The sequence below is a fragment of the Parasteatoda tepidariorum genome, chromosome 7, assembly GCF_043381705.1.
Source record: "Parasteatoda tepidariorum isolate YZ-2023 chromosome 7, CAS_Ptep_4.0, whole genome shotgun sequence".
NCBI lineage: Eukaryota > Metazoa > Arthropoda > Arachnida > Araneae > Theridiidae > Parasteatoda > Parasteatoda tepidariorum.
Genome location: NC_092210.1, coordinates 12,254,238 through 12,274,915, shown reverse-complemented (window position 1 = coordinate 12,274,915; position 20,678 = coordinate 12,254,238). Strand labels below are relative to the sequence as shown.

General features: G+C 29.3%; 1 protein-coding gene across 8 annotated transcripts in view; it reads right to left on the bottom strand.

Annotated features, from left to right (window-relative positions):
* The window catches only part of LOC107445534 (transducin-like enhancer protein 4), a 279,713-nt gene that overhangs the window by 72,423 nt on the left and 186,612 nt on the right, over positions 1-20,678 (bottom strand). For 7 of the 8 annotated variants that reach the window (XM_043042558.2, XM_043042559.2, XM_043042552.2 and 4 more), the window contains 3 exons: positions 19,424-19,453; positions 10,192-10,438; positions 1,233-1,252 (listed from right to left, as the gene is read on the bottom strand). In XM_043042558.2, coding sequence (XP_042898492.1) covers positions 1,233-1,252; positions 10,192-10,438; positions 19,424-19,453 — 297 coding nt within the window. The remainder of the gene's footprint in view (positions 1-1,232; positions 1,253-10,191; positions 10,439-19,423; positions 19,454-20,678) is intronic. The other variant, XM_043042553.2, reaches the window with a different exon arrangement.

Genomic DNA, 20,678 nt, shown 5'->3' with positions numbered 1-20,678 from the left:
GAAAAAAGATTATAATTATTATTACACAAATTCAATTTTTAAATTAGAATATGTAGTTTGTAAATCATTGTTATAAGTACGAACTATTTTTTTATAAATGCACATTTATTGAGTGAAAAATTATAATTTTTGCTCAATAAATTTAATTTTTAAATGAGTATTTCTGACTTTTAAATCATTGTTCTAAGTACGAACTACTTTTTCGTAAATATACTACTATTAGGGAAAATAACTTATTATTACTATAAAAATTTGATTTATAGATTAGTATTTCTAGTTTGTAAATCATTATACTAAGTTCAAATTGCTTTTTTATGAATAAACTACTATATGTTTAAAAAAAATACTATTAATATTTAAAACTAATTTCAAATTATTTATAGTTTGTAAATTATTGTTATAAGCAAACTGCATTTTTGTAAACACAATACTGTTAAGTAAAAAAATTAGAATTGTTACTAAATAAAACAATTTTTTAATTAGTATTTGTAGTTTGTAAATCATTGTTCGAATCGGGCTGTTCTTTCGTAAACAAACTACCCTTCTACGTGTAAAAAAGTATACTGAGTAAAAGCATTTAAGTTTTTAAATTGATGGTAAAACTTCCCTCACCTAAAAATCGACAATAACAAAATAATAAAACATCGCTTATACTGTGAAACACACTTGCTCATTCATGAAAACACTAACGGTGAAGTGTTCTTCTTCATTCATTAACTAAAATAATATAATATTCCTAATCACGAATCAAAGTGATAAGACATTGCTTATTTATAAACTGGTAAAATGCACGTAATCATTAACTAACATGTTAAATACACGTACTCATTCATGAACTAAAATGGTAAAATATATGTACTCATTCATGAAATAAAATGGTCAAATACATGTACTCATTCGTGAACTAAAATGGTAAAATATATGTACTCATTCATGAAATAAAATGGTCAAATACATGTACTCATTCGTGAAACATTACTTATTTATGAACTAAAATACTGTTCACGAAGGAAAATGTTAAAATGCACGTACTCATTCATGAACTAAAATGGTAAAATATCCTTCACTTATGAATCGAAATGATAAAAAAAGCCTCATTTAATATCAAAAATATACATCATTGATATATATTTCATATCGTTTACGATCAATGGATTTATTATTGATAGACAGAAATTTTAATATCTCTCATTAATTTATAATAATCTTTTACAAGTAAAATATTTACATACCTGTCGATCATCGTTGACAGCTGATGAAAGGACGGAAAAATTGCAAGAAAGAAAAGAAAAATAATCATTAGTTATGATAATCAATAAAATAATACATAAAAACATAGAAACAAACAGAACTTTATGTACATGATATATGAAGATAACATGTTAAAAAATATGAAAACTTAATAAGGACTTCTTACTGTTCAACTTTTTATTGCAGAGTATATTGCAGGGGAAATTAAGAAGTATATACATTATCATAATGATATTAATACACATCAATAGCGAATTTAATATGCAGAAACCATCATTAGATTTCTGCTCTCGTTTAGTAGAAAATTAAAACGTGTAATGGTTCGCTGATAGTGAAAAATACATGAAACAGATTTAATTTGTTTTATCCATTTGAGTCAGTTTAAACTTTGAAAATAAAATTATTTTTTCATGGGCATAAATTTTTAGTTTTATGTTGTGAGATCTGTTATAAGGAAATGTAGATTTCTATGTAGATTTTTTAGTAAAAATGAAATATGATTGATAATAATATCTGATTGATATGCGATTTCCTATGAAAAATAATAATGTAATTCTGTAAATAAGTAAAAACTTTCCTATTGTTTTACAATCGATATTATTTAACGATCAATAATCAGTACTTTATGAATGTACGAATGAGTACGATGATGAATCCGATATCCGATAACTGTCCTGATGGTCTGTTTTCTATTTATTTCTTCAGTAGACTTTGGTACAGAATCTATGATATCATAACTTGTTGAATTTGATTTCTGGGCTTACTTTTGTTCCTATCTTTCTCTCCCCCATTCTTTTGTACGATATTTAAGTACCTATTAATAAGGGTTCCTATTAAATAGGATAAAGGTTCCTATTAATTTTTTTTATTTTATTAAATAAGTATGAAAATTTCTGGTCTTTTTTAAATCATAGTTGAAAAATTTGTAATTAAAATTATTAAATTTAAAAGAAATAAAAAATAAATTCTTTTGTATGGGTTGTAGAAGAAATAATGGAACATCTTGTAAATTGATTTGTGCATAGATGCATGGAATAAATATATCGCATATTATATCATAGATGATATTTACTAAATTTCTAAAAAAAAAAAAAAAAAACTATAAAAAAGAGATTTGATATATTCATCCACATCAAAACGATATATGCATAAAAGTTTATGTGCATATATTAAATGACGCATTATCCATAAGTTATATATCAATAATATCAAAGTTGAAAATAAGACATATGTTAAAGTATACATAAGCTTTTATTTCGATGCACAACGTATTACATATAATTCTAGCACTGTAAAAAAGTTCGGATCATATTACGGTAAAAAGTACAGTCATTTAGGGCACCGGTACTTTTCACAATGAAATCTATTTTTACCGGAACATATTACGGAATAAAAAAAGTCTGATGTACCATAATAATTACCATAAAATCAATGAATTACTCTAATTTAATAAATATTACTGTTAAAATTAAGTTATTATATTTCACGGTAAAAATGGATTTTACGGATGACGCACCCAAAGTGCCGGTACTTTATATCTTAATTTGATCCCGAATTTTTTAAAGTGTACTAAACATTTTTCATCTTACGAAAGTCTATTCGGTAAAAATCCGCAGATAAAAGAGACTTTTTTTCTTCCAAATCTTAGCTATTTTAACATTTATAGGGCCTAAAGAATATTTCTGATAAACATTATGTAATATTAAAGAAGTATAATGAATTAATTATTTCGCTAGTTTTAGATTTATCGTTATTTCAACTATTCATCATTCATTTACTCACATGTATGTACACATATATATTCCATGATTATATCATTTTAATTAATAATGTAAATATGATAATAAGTAATATCTTTAATAATGGTAATTTAAATATCCTGGATAGGCTATTAATTTAGTATTTATTAGTTTCGCAACATTTCTATAACCATTTAATACAAAACATTGCATAAGTAATGCTAATTTCCTTCATAAATTTAAAAATGAGTAGTAGAGAACAAGTGATTTAAAAATTCGAAAAAAATAATAATAAGTACGCTGAAAAAGGAAATAGAAACTATGAAATCTGATTCATATAAGGTAAGGGAAGGAAAATAACGCGGTGAAACGGAACTTTAATAAGCTTTGTTTACGAAAAACTAAACCTTAAATGGTTGTTGGTAGATCTTTTATTCTATGCCAAAATGGCTCAATTCTTCTTTTTTCTGTTTCTCTCTGGTTTTCCAAACTTTATTTGATTTCGAGAGTTTTGTGAATGTTAACTAATTAAATACATACAGGGGAGAACTACTGTGAAATTTTTGTAACATAAATTTTTTTATGTGATTCGACAGAATATACATTTGAAAACCTTTTTCTATGAGTATAATGCGAAATGCATAAGTATGAGAAAGAGGGGGTAAATTTGTAAGCGTTATTGTAATTTGTAAGTATTATTGTAATGTGTTTTCCTAATCACTGTAAAAAATTCAGGTTCAAATTCCAGTATTAAGTACCGGCACTTTGGGTGCATCATCTATAAAATCCCTTTTACCGTATAATCTATTTTCAAAGTAAAATATTATATCGTAGTTTTTAGAGAAATATTTATTTAATTACATAAATGTGACATGCATAAGTGTGAGAAAAAAGAAACAAATTTGTAATTGAAACGTGTATTATAGTAATAGGCTGTCGTAAAAACTGTGAAAAATTCCAGTTCAAATTACTGTATTTAGTACCGGTACTTTAGGTGCATCCATCATCCATAAAAACCCTTTTACAGTAAAATCCATTTTCACCGTAAAATATTATATCGTAATTTTTGGATTAATATTTACTAATTAGAGAGAGTGATTTTGGGTGAATTATTACTGTTCCGTATCCTGTTCCGGTAAAAATGGATTTTCCGGTAAAAAGTATCAGCTCCGTAGTTACCTGAATTTGATCCGGAGTCTTTTACAGTGATCATTGAATGGTGACTTTTCAACACAACGTTATAGTTGCTTCTGTTTTTAACTGATTTTCTTAAATATTTAACAACATGTATATTATTAAAGTAGTTTCGATTGCACATAGCTTTCGTTTATTGTTTCGTTCTCTTTTTAATAAAGACAATTAACATGATATACAAGACTCAGCGTACGAAAAATGCATTAGTAATATTTGCGCTATTGAAGATTTCGATAAATTGACTAAAAAAATACTTTAAGTGTATGCATAAATGAAAAATGTTGTTTTTAAAAATCATACGTGCAGCAATGGAAGTGTGCAATAAATGTAATATTTGTGCTTTTAAAAATTTGGTTAAATAAACTAAAAATTAGAAAAATGTAGTAATTGTCTCCAAGTATAGTAAATTCTGTTTTGAAAAATCGTTTGAGCAACATCGGAAAATATTTTACTATTTGTGATGTTAACGATTTAGTTAAAACAGACTAAATATCGAGAGCCTGCAAGTATTAAAAATTTTGCTTCAAAAAAAGCAAACGTACAACAATGAAAAATATATCAATATTTGCGCTGTTTAAGACTTAACTAAAGCTTAACAGGCTGAAAATGTAAGAAGTTTAGGGGTCTAAGAGCATTAGAAAGATTGTTCTGAAAACTCTAACATACAAGAGTAAAAAAGTCATATTATTGTTCGTGCTGTTAAAGATTTAGTAAAATAGACTTAAAATTGGAGAAATTAAAGTGTATTTTAAAATAAAGAATAAACAGTTCGTGTATTTGAACTATACATTAAGCTAAATAAATTCTAAATCTTCTTTAAATTACTATGCAATTTTAAACAAACAATGGTATTTTTATCATCATTTCATGAAAACAATAGCGAAACAAAGAAGTTAAATTTAAAAAAAAAAATTCAGTTAAATAACTTTGCGCACAGTCCCCATCATTAATCATCGTTTTCTCTGAGAAAAATCAAAATGATTGCTTTGGATAAAAGGGTCACAAGTCGTAGTATTTATCCTTAACATTTTATTTACTTTTATCCTCTGCACTAAATTCCTCCTTTTTCATATAATCCCGACGGCTTTTCCATCCCCTACCCTTTTTGCAAAAGCCTCCCCCCCCAATCTTCATACCTATCTAATAACGATATGAAATGAGCATTCCAAATCATTTGCAAACAATTGCAGCAGAGGGACAACTCTGCACTTCTTTCTGGATAATAATAATCTCATCTAAGGTTGCTTGTTTGTCTTTTGGAAAAATGAAATCACTTTACTGAAATAAATGAATGACATTGAGGTGGGGGTAGGGGTCGAAATAAAAAGGGGATGAACAATGGAACAAAATACAATCGCTTCGGGGTGGGCCACGCCGGCGTAATCTAATTCGGGAAAAATAATACCGGCTTCGAGTTCTAGTAAAGCAGACAGGAGCAAATCCGATTACAGAATCCTATTGCAGCGTTCTCATTTACTGTACAAGAGATACCTACTTTAGTAAAAATAAAAAATAATAAAAATTCTTATCTGTAGATAGATTTGTTTTTATTTATTCTTATTTTATTTTCCTTTTTTTTTATATTTTCATTTTACTCATTTCTTTTGAAAGCCGTACTGAAAAATAAATACGCAAGACATCGGAGAAGAAAGTAGGGGGAAAAAATATAAAAGTTTTTGGTTGCTTTCTTAGAAACGGTAGGTTTTTATATTAGAAAAAAAAATAATAACAAAATTTAACAATATATATATATGTTTTTTTGGAGTAAGTTCAAAGGAAGGGGATTAAGGTAAAAAAAAAAAAAAATGATAGAAGCGTAACGTTAGTAGACGAAACTAGGATAATATTCCTATTCAACTGACATCGTTGGAGCATCGTTGGATGTGTGATGGTAGAATCTACAAGGTTGAGTAAAAGAGTGACTGAGATATTGGAGACATGCCTAGGCGTGAGGCGTGGAATTTCAAGAGCTGGTCTGAGATTTCAAAAGCCCTGAGATTTATTTATTTTTTTGCATCACCTGTGAAGAGGTGGGACTTGCGATACGAGAATTTCGGAAATTACATCTTTCGAAATGCTAAGCACTTTCAAAGTTCTTTGTGGTAGAGGTATTTTGAAATTTTTTTTTGTAGACGGGTCGTATATTTGATATGATTCTCTTGGTGTTATGTTATTTTTAGGTTTGTCGGGAATTTGTATGATATTCATTGATATAGATTTTAATGAGAAATAAGCTTAAATCTTAAAAATAAAATTTTTCCACCTATTCTTTATGCATTTTTTTCCATGTTTGATATTGAACATACTTCATCTAATTGTGATAAGGTATAGGATACTTCGTAAGAACCGCCCTTACTATTAAGGTATATTTAGAAACTTCATCAAATAATGACATTAGCTAATGGCGTAACAGGTAATATGAAGCAAATTTATTCTTGTCTGAAGTCGTTTGGTTAGTATGGCATGCAATGGAAAATCTGAATCTCAGAAATAAGACTTAAATCTTAGAAATAAAAATTTTCCACGTATACTATATGCATTTTTTTTTCATGTTTGATATTGAACATACTTCATCTAATTGTGATAAGGTACAGGATACTTCGTAAGAGCCGCCCTTACTATTAAGGTATATTTAGAAACTTCATCAAATAATGACATTAGCTAATGGCGTAACAGGTAATATGAAGCAAATTTATTCTAGTCTGAAGTCGTTTGTTTAGTATGGCATGCAATGGAAAATCTGAATCTCAGAAATAAGGCTTAAATCTTAGAAACGAAACGTTTTCAAGTATACCCTATGCATTTATTTCCATGTATGATACTGAACGTTTTTCGTCCGAATATGATAAGGTATAGGGTATTTCACAAGGACCATCCTTACTATTATATATATTTATAAACTTTATCGAATAAGCACATTAGGTAATGACGAAACTGGTAATAAGAAGTAAATTTATTCTAGTTTGAGGTCTCTTGTTTAGTATGTCATGCGAGTTTGGAAAAGCAGGTTCCAGTTAATGTAATCAGATCGGTGAAAAAATGTGATCTATGTTCAGAGGGGCTTTAAATTGACAAGTAAGCAACCGGTAACACGAGTAATCAAACGTAAGAAATAATTGGTGATTGAAAAAAAAGAACGTTTACAGCTTCATGTAACATAAAATTATTGAAGAGCTTAAGATGGGATGAAACCATAACAAAACTAATGGTATCTTTTTCTATAAGTTTTGGAGAAATGAATCAAATTTGTTATTTATTTTATGGTTCTTTGAAGAGTTCAGCTTTTTACAGTTCCTCACCCTTACTCCCTGAAAATGTATTTTCTGCGTTAACGAAGAAAAAAAGAAAAAACAGCAAATATTAAATTACGGTTATTTAAAGGAGAAGTCCCAGCTTCATATTCCATAAATGACTGAAAACGAAAAACTGTTGTGCTTAATTATGAGTGACTGAAAACTCAAGACCTATTAATTACGAGTGATTGAAAACGAAAGAGTCATCTTACTTATTTAGAGTAACTGAAAACAAATTACTAATTCGTCATGATAGATATTCATAATTTATAACCGTCGTTGAACAGACCCTATTTTGGGTTTACGGCTACTAATGTTCAACTCTGTAGCCTTGTAAATTTGAACCAAATCCAGAAGAAAAGGTAGTATTGGGAGAAATTTGCTTTCGTGGAGGACTTTTTAATGGAACTAATCCGCATATGGTTACATGGAGAGGAAAACCACGAAGAGGAAAACCAGAATCGTTTGATTTGCCATACTTGGAGATATTAATTAAAGATAAAACGAACTGAAATGATAAACAATCAATAAATGAATGTAAAATAAAACAAACAAATATTCATTTAATGTTTCTTTTAGTTTACGAGTGGCTACAAAAAGTAAAGATTAATTATGAGTGATTGCTAATAAATAAAAGATTTCGAAGTTCAGACTCAGCAAATAATCATCCATTAAAATAATCCTTCATTATACATAATCGCTTGATTGGTCAATTTCAGAATTGTTTGATTTGCCATACCTGGGTATATTAATCAAAAATCAAACGATCTGATTTTGTCTTGAAATGATAAACCATCAGCGAATGAACGTAGAATAAAATAAACAAATATTCGTTTGATGTTTTAGATTTATCAACTTGAAGTACCTCAAAGAACCTGATTTGCGAATTTCATGTGACCGAAAATTGCTTTTACCAAGATTCTTCGAAAAAGAAATTTATTCCTTCTTCGTTACATCTAAGAACAAATTCACCCTACCACAAATTTGTAAGAATGATGGAAAAGAACTTTCCAGGAGAAAAAAAAAAAATTCTCGAAACCCTACCTATCCATTTCTATCATCGGTTATACCTTGAGCAAGAACGAGTTCAAGGAGGTGGGCAAACAGATCCCTACCCGGGCACGAAGGACCGATAAAGGAAAACAAACGGAAAAATAGAAAATGTAAACAAAAGATAGAAGTACAAAAAAATAGAAAAGCGGATTTCTGGCGAAACAATCGGATGTCTGCTGGCGTGCCGAGCTTTTGGAAACCCTGTAGCCAGTAGTAGTTGGCAAGGTAAATATTGAAGCAGAAAAAGCAGAAGAAAAAAACGAAATTCATTTTTGCACATATACTCTGCACACGCTAAAAGTGTTTGTCGACCCAAGCTTGTCGCAACCATGTTGATGTTACTAAGATTCTTGTTTGCGTTCCATACTCGAACACTGAATTTGTTCTCGAACACCCCTCGCTGTCTAGCCCCCTCTCTCGAGTTTGACAAATCCCTCCTCTCATCTCCGAAAATGTATCTTTGAGAAAAATGCAACGAAATCAAATTATGTGCCGCGGTTTGCTCGCAACAGGGCGGATGATCTGTATTTTTTGATTATCATTTCGAACGAAACCAAAAAATATAGTTTTTTTTTTTTTAAAAAATTTATTCATAGTTTTTATTTAGTTTTGTCGTTATGTGGCAACGAAATTTTCAAATATATTTAATGCAAAGTATTCAACAAACTAGTTTTGATGTCTTTTTTGTTTCTAAGGAAGAGAAGTTGTTTTATAGTATCAATTTTATAGGCTTTTTAGATTTTCATTTTTTAATATAAAAAGAAGCGAAAAAATAACAAGCATCTCTTATAGTACACTATAAATAAAAGTTTTACGTACTGATTTTAATTTTCTTGCAATTTTTTTATTTAAGTTGGATTTCTGCTCATAGAGTAATTTCGCTATAAAAAATTAGCAAAGTATACTACTAATAAAAGTTTTAAGAACAGCTTTAATTTTCCTGCAATTTTTATATAAGTTAGATTTCTGTTCATAGACTGCTAACGAAATAAAAAAAAATTAAGTAAGTAAATAGATAAAAAAAATAATAAAAAAAATCCATAAAATATTTCTTTAAGAAAATCAATCGGAAAATATAGAAAAAAAGTTTAATTTAAAAATTAAAACAATTGGCACTTACTAAAACTAAATTTAAAATTTAACTAAAACTTTACAAAATATTAATTAAAATTTTATTTGATAAACAAATACGATAAAACAAAAAATATACAAAATTATAAAATATATAAAATTAAAAAAATATAAAAAAAATTTTAAAGCGAAAAATTAAATGCTATTATGCCTAACAAATTCAACTCGTGGAAAGACGACATAGCAGACGCCTGAACTGGTACCCCTCCTTAACCTGACTCTGAAGGAAAAGGTTTGGTCTTAACGGTAACGTCAAGTAAATTATCCTCAGGGTCAGACTATACAGCTGACGTGTGAACTGGTACCCTTCCTTAACACTAAGCCAAAAGAAAAAAATAATTAGTCTTAACGGTGATAATAGAAACGCCAAGTAAACCGGACCCAAGGTCAGACGACATAGCTGAAATCTGAACTGGTATCCCCTCTTTAAGCTCCTGTATATTTAACGTGCACTTTGCTACCTACATATGACCTTATTTTTAGCGTCATAACTATTTAATAGATGAAGTTAGGCATATGATGTTACTCACAATTAGAATTTCTTTTCTCGTCTCTATGGTCTTTTATGGAAGATGAGGATGAGGAAGATGCTGTGGAGGCTGCTGCTGAAAGATGAGCCGCAGGTCCAGCTAGGGAACTTGAGAGTGCGAGGAGTCCGGCCGCGCTACTCGGAGGTAGGGTGGGTGGTTGGAGTCCGGCGATGGCCGCCGCATGAGGCATCATAGGCAGAGGAGGCGCATGCGCATGTGGAGGTAATTGCTGAGCATGCATTTGCTGCTAAAAAGAAATTTTAGACGTGCATGAAAGAGTCGGTTCATTTTCTCACAATTTCTTATGTATAGACAAAATAATGTATAAATTGAAAACACTAGCTTTGACCTTCAATAACTCACAAAAGAAATGTAAATATATTTGTATTAATATGTAAGCTAACACAAGAAGTTTTATTGAAAATAATGTATGGAAAACGTAATGAAACGTGAGGAAAACTTGTACAACAAGTATTGTAAACACCTGTAGGAGCACATCAACACGAGCAATCAAATAAAAAAAGGCGTAGGAATTTTGAGTAATAATAAAAATTCATGCGTTGTTAAGAGTGAAAACAACAAAACTTAGATATGTAATTTCTTTTGGGAATTATTGCATACATAATTTAAAACATAAACATATTTCATAATATAAATCTCAAGTATGACATAAAGTACATGTATGACATAAAATAAATTCCCAACAATATGAACTAATGTGTATCTTGTATGTTTTTGCTAAAAAAAAAGTTTTACAATTAAATATTAAAGGAAATCACAATGCTCCAATGTTCTGCTTATACCTATCTCAAAATTGCAAAGTCTGATAACTATATATTCGGAAAATTTGAAAATGCTTATACTGATCTTGAAATTATAACGTCATATTGCCACGTAGCCCGATAATCGGAAAATGCTTATATTGATCTTGAAACAACGTCTGATTACATGTAGTCTGATAATCTGAAAATGCTTATACTGCTCTTGAAAGTACAACGTCTGATTATAATGTAGTCTGATAATCTGAAAATGCTTATACTGATCTCGAAGTTACAACATCTGATTATCATATAGTCTGCTGTAGTTGTTTTATTAAACGAATGGTAGAAAAGAAATAAACCGTATTATGGTTTGGCGTAACGTTAAAAAAAAGCGATGCATAAATTTAAAAGTAAAACAATAATCCCGAATTTTTTGAAGCAAAATATTAAGAGTATTATTAAAATATTTGAAGTCTAATTTTAAGTTCGATATTTATTTTCTATCTCATTAATATATTACTAAAAATGTTAAATAATCTCTTCTTTTTCCAATACAATTCAAATCAACTTTAAACCTACAAATGAAATCGCCTTTTTTGCTATCAAAGAGAAAGAGTTTTAGAAATATTTCAGAAATAATTTTACTAAAATTATTTTCACACCGTTACTAGGACGACAGCATGGAACAGTTCGATTAAAGAAACAATTTATTAATTGGCAGTAATTCGCAGTTCCACCTTTGGCGATTTAACTTAATCTCTTAGTTAAGAAGAAGGAGACTAATTATGCCAAGTTTATCATAACGAATTCTCAATGGATTGAAGCAGCTAATCATAACTTCAACTTTTCAGAGATGGAATCAGAATTTTGGCGACGTCTCTGAAGGTTTAAACTGAACTTATAGACTCATTATTTTGTGTGTGAGTTCACAATGGATGGAAAGATTAAAGGCTAAGATTCATTCTCGCCAAGAAGGAATCAGTTGCAACTTCAGACGACAGCTCACCAAGGAATCAAAGGGGAAAACCTTCCACCCTCAATCAGGGCAATTCTGTTGGCGGGTAGAGGGTGGAGTGAACTGGAAAAGCAGGAAAAGGGAGAAAGGGAGAGAAACTCCATTTATTTTCCAATCGGTCCGCCACTCGCTTTTAATTGTGCTGGGCTGTCTTTCTCTTCCGCTTAAGGTAATTAGCCGAGAGATTGTCGCTAATTAAATACCCCCTGCCGAGATAGCATCGCTTCCCTCTGGCAACGGGGGTTGAGAGAAAAGTTAGGCAGACCCTTTAATGTTCTTAAAAATGCCGGAATTCATTTTCATTGGTATCTGCAGTTTTAAAATATGCACGCAACTCCTATTAACTTCCTAACAAATTTGTAAAATGCTGCATGGCAACTGACAACAGCGAACGCTTTCGCTGCTATTGTTCCAGTAAATTAAAAAAATGTTTTGAGACTACGTGTGTCGTATGAAAAACTACAAATAAGTTTTTCCCTAAAATCGGCAAAAGATCCCTATCAGACGGTTTATACTAGCGCCCGATTAATATTCTAGCATCTCAATAGCAAAGTAATTTTCGTATTCTGAGTAGTCAGATCCACTAGGGTCACAACTCTTACTACTCCATATTCTGACTACCACAACAATATCCAAAGAAATCTTAGTATTTTGAGTAGTCTGATCTTCTAAAGCGAGTCATCCAAAGTAATTTCTGTATTCTGAGTAATTAAAGCTACTAGTGTCACGACGACATTCGATATATCGAATAGCGAAACTCACTAGTGACTACACACGTAGTGGCTCAGATGATAGAGCGTTTGCCTCTTAATTAAGAGACCCCAGTTCAAATCCCATCGGTGCCTGGTTGAGAAGAGTTAAGCTTCTGGCTCATAGCGACCACAGTGTTGACTAGAAATATCCTCAATGGTACACGGATCATGAGTTTGAATCCTATTGCAATTGGGCTAAACGTAAGAATTATTCGTAGTTTTTCTCTCAATGTAACGCAAATTCGGGTTATTTCCTTAAAATTGTCCCAATGTTTGATCCAGGAGTTCCTTTTTTCTTCTGAGTTAGATTCAAAATTACAAGGCAACAGTTTTGAACATTGATAGTGGTTAACTCAGAATTGGGTCAGCTGTTTAACACAGGTTATAGAATTTTGAAATTATGCTTTTTTTCGAGAAATTTTGTTTCAAATGATAGAATTTAAAAACATTTTAAGAGAATACAATAATCAGTATAAGCAGTATAAAAATTATAGAAATTCGTTACTCCGTCTCAAGTAGCATTCTAGATAATGTAACGCTAGCGATTATCGCATTCGAAGTATGAATCCTGAAGGTAAAGTTCGTAAAAATATAAGCTGAAGCTGGTAAAAAGGAATAAATTTAATCAAGTGTTTTCCTTATAGCTTTAAATACTTTTCCCACCCTAATAAATTGTTTCGCTCAGGGTAACGAATAAATGACGGCATAATAATTTTTATAAAATAGTATTTGAAACCATTTAAAACAGTTTTGCAATGATTTTGTGACACTGTAAGTAAACTTCAATGTTTGTAAAGTTTTAATTATTGTTGCAGAAAAAGCAAGCATTTCTGTATTGAAGGGGTAAACTTACTAATTTTTGTCGTAACTTTTCTGTGCATTGAATTTTTTTTTTTTTTTTACTNGCAGAGTGTTTTTTTTTTTTTTTTTTTTTTTACAATTTNGAAACAGTTTTGCAATGATTTTGTGACACTGTAAGTAAACGTAAATGTTTGTAAAGTTTTAAATATTGTTGCAGAAAAAGCAAGCATTTCTGTATTGAAGGGGTAAACTTACTAATTTTTGTCGTAACTTTTCTGTGCATTGAAATTTTTTATTTTTTTTACTATTTTAATTTTATTTATACTGAGTGGGAAAATGCTAAATATATCTCGCGTTACTTGACAATTTAATTTTTTAATTGATATTGAATGTTTCCCTATTAAGTAGCTATCATTATTGTTTTGGCTTCTAAAAATTTAAACCATTTGACACAAATTTTTTTATTAAAAATTTTTTCTCATTTTTTTCTTCATTATTTTGTATTAATTTAACATTTTAATGATTTATGGTTATGAAATTCAACATGAAACACTGGTGTGTTTTTTTCTGCGCTAACGGTAAAATTTTCCAAACACGGCTCACTTTCAAGCAATAATTTTTCACATTAGCTCTTATTAGCAGTTATTTCGATCTAATCTATGTTCGAATAAATTTTTGAATATGAAGGAAATATTTTTTTTCGAACTACTTTTTATTTTATTTTATAATTTAGTACAAATATAATCCCGACAGACTAACAAGTTTTTTAGTATTTATCAGATTTTTTTTTTATATTTAAAAAGTATCATGATATATTTTTGCTTGTAAGTAGGGCATCAGAAAAAAATATATAAAAGAGACTCCGATGTCTTATCTGCGTGAGAGGTTCAACGCAAAATTTAAAAAAAATCACATTGTGGGGGAAAAATTTTATTTTTTATGAAAGCCATACATTTTTTGCCTACCTGATTTTTTTGTGGTACTATTTTTGCTGTTAATTTTATGCAACATTTATTTTTGATATATATTTTTACAAGAATTGGAATGGATACTTTATCCCTATTTTACACAATTTTATTATTTTTTTTATATTTCTATGCTATACTTCTTTAATACTTTTATTAATTGATATTATTTACTCATAGCATAGCTGCCAACCTGGATAGGAACAAATCCAAAAGATTTTGCAAAATACTATAATTTCCATGATAATTGTAGCACAATATACCAAATATTTTGCATATAGGGAATTTTAGGGATTTTTACTGCCTTCAAAATACAAATACTTTATTACACAAATAGTAAATGGTCTGCAATATTTTCAGTTCATGATAAACATTAAATGAATTTGAATTTCAAATATTTTTATTACGCTAACTCAAAATTTTAAAGAGTACTAAACAGATAATTTTTTTCTGATCGTTAAAAGTTTTTTTAAAATTAATTTAAAAATTTAGTTCTGAGTTAAAATAAACTGAAAATTTCAGAATAAACGAAAAAGAAAATCTTTAAACTGTAAATGAGGCTCGTTTCATTATGTATTAGCGATGCTTACTTAAATATTTGAGCAAGCAATAAATTGTGGAAAAATGCTTTTTAAATAGGTTTTTTTTCTTTCTTAGAAAACTTACTCATTTTTGGGAATTTTCTAAAATATTCAAAACTAGAAGAATTTTTATTAAATAAGTAGACCAGGAGAAAATGGTAGAATCCAGTAGTTTACTGGTAAATCGAGTAGAGTTACACTGTTAGAAATTTCTCGGAAAATGGTACTTTAATTATTATTTTACCATATTTGAACAAAACAGTCAAATAACCGCAAACAAGAAAGCATTCTAACTGTTAACTGTGAGAAAAACCGTTAATTAATTGCTTTCACCTAATACAGTTAAATAACCTGATGAAGCCACTTAGTTCCTTGCAGCTGGGTACATGTTATAGCCGAGTGGGCTAATCTGTCAACCTCATGACCGACTGGACGGAGGTTCAAGTCCCAGTGTTGACACTACAATGTTTCGTCCATTCCCTTTAACACATGAAGAGTTTCCAGTATCCTGCACTCCCCAATTCGTGACCCTGGGCTATTAGAATACGATACTCTCACTCATGTCCAGATGGCAGCAGAATAAAGCTGCTTAACACAAAAAAAGTCTAGTATTTCCAATCTCTTACGATAGGTCTAACAACCAAATAAACTAATTAAACCACATTTCTCGATTTATTTGATAAAATACAACTCAACTACAACTTAACTCCAATGTCCAGTGGAAATTCTCTTTTAGGGTTTTGAAACCATGCCAATTGGTTGCTAATGGTTGATTAACCATAACAACTGTAAATGGTTTCAAAACCCTAAAGGTAAGAAATGTTCATTACAGTAAAATTTACGGTTAATTGTATGAACAGACTGCTGTCGGTTATTTTATCATAATTTTAGAATGAAAATTTTATCAGTATGGCAGCTATGCAATAGTTAATTAATCGCAAATCTATCAAGATTTTTTTACTACTTTAAAACTTCATTTCTACTTTTATAAAAAAGTTTTTGTTTTCCTTTATTTTCTCTTTCAAACTTAAAAATTAGATATTAAAAAAAAATAATCTAAAAATACAAACATGAAACATCCTTATTTCATTTGTAGATGATCCCCTCAGAAAGAGACAAATACTATGTATATTACCACTACTTCGTTATTTTTTTTAAAGAATTTCCTCGTCTTTTATTTTCCAGTTTAAATTTAAAAATTAAATTATTTTTTGTACAATTTTAACCTAAAATATAAACTTGAATTATCCTTTTTTAATTTGAAGACGACCCCCTGAGGAAGGGACCGCGTTAAGTGCGTTACCTCTGGCTATTGTTCCATGCTGCGGGATCTTAATTATGTGTCTCTCCGGCGAATTTTCGGGAGTCATTACAAGCGGAAATCCTCCTCCTTTCTAATTGCCACCTCTTCCCTTACTTTCTTCCCGTTTACGTACGGAGCGAATTCGTTCCCCAATCTGATTTTCTTAATTAAACACACTTGCAAAGGAAGAAAAGACCTTTCGCGTCCATCCCCAAAACTTTACACTTCCACCTCCAGAAAGCATTTCCCATATCTCNTTTTTTTTTTTTTTTTTTCGTTGCAGTTTAGGCAACTCTTGAAGTGGTTAATCGAAAAATTTTAATGAAAAGATACTTTTTAGCTTAAAATTATAATTTCGTATGTTTTAACAAGTTTTCAAGCCATTTGTGCCTACAGTTTCTCTTTTTTTTTAAAAAAAAATATTAAATACGGGTACCCCTTTTTTCTCTGTGAAAGATAGCAGGACAAGTGTTTCACTGCTGAAAAAATGGATACTCAGATATCAACCGTAACTTAGTGAAATTTTTTTCATTTTTGACGAAACCGTTTCCAGGTATAGGCTTAGAGCGAATATTTTGTCAAATTCACGTTTCGTGCCCTTCTTCCTTTATCTTCAAGGAAATGAATTATTTCAAAAGTAAAGAAATATTTCGTTATTCTCTTTTTTAATAATAATGATAAAAAATAAAAAATTGGCAAAGACTAAAGATTCTAACTTTTCTAATAATCACTTTGTTGTGGACACCATATAGGTGGATTCATGTCACCCTAATAACACAAGAAGTACAAATATAACAGAGAGACAAATTATACTCTTTATCGTTGGCACTATACAGGTGGATTCATGTCACCCTAACAACACAAGCAGTACAGATAGAACACAGAGGCAAATTATATTCCTTATCGTGGGCACCATATAGGTGGATTGATGCCACCCTATAGCACCATATAGGCACGTGGGCACCATATATATAGCACCAAGTCACCTTAACAACACAAGAAGTTCAGATAGAACAGAAAGACAAATTATACTCTTTATCGTGGGCACTATATAGGTTGCACAAGAAGTACAGATAGAACAGAGAGATAAATTATACTCTTCATCGCATAATTTGCCTATCTGTACTTCTAAATTGGGGAGTGCTGGACACCGAAAACTCTGTGTGTTGAAGAGTATGGTGAAAATATTGTGGTGTCAACGCTGGGACAGTCATGTGATTGACAGATTAGCTCTCTCGGCTTTAATAGGTACTCATCTCTAAGGAGCTAAGTGGCTCCATTATGTTGGTCTAGTTAGGGTGATAAAATCCTGGTTATTTAACCGTAAAGCAGGTAATAAACGGTTTTTCACACAGTTAACTGTTTGAATATGGTAAAATAATAATTAAATAAATTGTTATTAAAAAAATTTTTTTCAATAAATTTCTAATAGTGTCATGATATTTTGAAAATTTTATTTTCAGATTTTGAAATTTTATGGCTTATTCTAGGCATGTCTAAACTCACTTTTTCTGCTAAATTACATATGAAGGTGAAAGAGAATTTGCGATGAAAAGTTTCTCCCGTGATTTAGCGTCCCTTTAAGGAAATTTTTACGAAATTTCAAAATTTATGTTGGGCTTGGGTTAAGAAAGCTTTAAGGGGAAATACATATTTATAAGGATACCGATACTTTCCAAAGTAAAAATTTTTTTAATAAGTAACTATTTTTGGAAAAGGTTTACAAAATTCACTTTCATAAGTTTATTAATTAAGACAATAGCAACAATGCATATTACTTTGGAGGGAATATATTTTTGAAATATGTAACGAAAAATAATTCAAATAATAATCTTTTGTAAGCCCAGTATTGAGTCACTTACATTAATGACATGAATTGGTAGAAATTACGAAGCATGTTGGACCATATTAGGGAAATTTTGAATTGCGTCAGTTTTTAACTTTACTAAATTTCTAACTAAAAGTTGAATCCGTTCTAAGTTTATTTCAGCCACAGGGTAAAATTTGTGCAGGCTATAAGTTCCAAAAACCTACAGAAAAAGAAGCATTTAAAAACTAATTTTTAACGAAGGCTGATAAATTGCTTCAAAAGAAAGAGGGGAGGGAAAAAGCTATTTTTTATGGACATGATACATAAAAACATAGGCATCACAAGCTATTTTTTTAGTATGATACATATATGTTTATAACATGGGATTCACAAACAAAATTAAGGATAGTTAAAGAAATTTTTTTTATGTCACACGTAAGTACTCAGGCTACATGAAAAAAAGAAAGAATTATAGCTAAAGGTTCATTTTTTAACCCCGCTTACTCAAAAAAAGGAATATCTAGAAAATAATTTTTAGAATCATGATGCACAAAAGCTGGTAAAAAGAGCTCCACAAAAAAAAAAAGGAATAACAAGAAAATTATTTTGAAACATAAAGACTGATAATATGGGCTACGAAGCATATGGCTACACTATTATTAAAAAGTGCATATAGCTTTACTAGTACATGTTTTAACAAGGCAATTAATACAAATCTATATTAAAACAGTAAGAAAGAGCTGTAAAATAAAAAAAAAATCTATTTTACATTGAATTAAACAATTATTCTATCGTTTTGTCATTACATTTCGAGTTAAAACAATAATAGAAAATATGCGATAATTTCATTTGTTAATTTATTCCTCTTCAAATTTTTTTTGGTTTCATATTTCAAATAACATTCTCTTCTAAAAAGGAAAAAAAAGGTGTTTGCTTTTAAAATATATAAAACTAGTGCTTAAAAAAACTGCACCTTTTACATTTTTCGCAACAGAAAAGAACATTTTTGTTCTTTAAAACGCCAGAGCACATTTTTCTAATTAAGATTACGAAATATTTAAACATGCATTCTTGCGAAATTTAACCGAATAATTGATAATCATGGGAGTTATTCTTCTTCTTTTTTGTTATTGCCACAATATTTCGATTGTAATCAAAAACCTTTTTTTATTTAAAAAAACTCAGTTGATTAATAAACTAAGAATTATGAAAAAAAATTGGCAATGGTTTAATTTAATACATACCATGAGATGTGCAATTCCCGGGTGTTGTTGCTGGAAAAAAACAAAAAAATATATAATGAGTGAATAGTTAACAAAAACAAATAAATTTTACTTTCAGTCTTGAAACTTTTTAAATCAAAGTATATAATCGTAAATTTTTATTTATTTTTTATTTACTGCCTTCAATTATCAATTTATATCAGTGTTAGAGTCAACGGTATTGTGCTAGCGTTACAAATAAAAAAAATTACCGTAATGAAAGAAACAATACGTTAAATGCCTGCTGATTACATTCTCATTTTTCTCAATACTGTTCAAAGTGTTTTGTTTAATTTAATAAATTTTCAAAATAAGGTTTTTTGAAACATTCTGCTTTTATTTTTAAGAACACTGTTTAAGATAATAATGATATTAACTATACAAAAACTCCTTTTAATTATTTGTAGCTTTAGTTGCGAGACATTTTTTGCCATTATTGTTTCTTTGAAGCAAAAATTCATTAAAAATATAATAGTTTTCAAAATAATTTTTTTTTAATCAAATTTAAATTTTGTGTTGGCAATATTACAATTCTCCATGATTATTGACATATCATCTACAAAATAACGTTATATTTGTGTGCAATGTATTTTTTTTTTATTGAATAATAAGATCAAAACTAAATACTTGCAATTTTTATCTGTATTATGTCAATTCTTTACAACATTGAATATTTTTCGAAGTTATAAAATTTTTTAAATTTCTAGTATTTCATATCATTAAATCTTTTTGTTATTTTAAATAATGATTTCAAATGGATCAGCAACATCAATAAATACAGAAACAATAGATTCAATGTAGAAACAATAGATTCATTACGAAAACAACACATTTTAAACTACAGTACCGCTCAAAAGTATCAGTACACATAGAAACTTATAAAAAAATGGCAAAATTGAAAGTGTCATAACTTCTTTAAAAATGATCAAAAATGCTTCTGCTTTAACTCATTTTGAAGCTTAAAATCTATACTTTTATGCACTCTAATTGTTTTTAATTAATATATTTTGCAACTATGTACAATTACACTCTAAACAATCATAGAAAATTGTATTAATTTTTTGTGAAGTTTGACGCGATGTACGGGCACAAAGGGGTTAGATATTGTTAATTTTTATTATACCATTGAAAAATTTGGACTTTTAGCTTTCATTTAAAAAAAAATTCCAAAAAAACATGTTTTTTGACGAAGTTATTGTCAAATAAAAAAAAAGGTTTTTTTAGAAAACTATTCTCT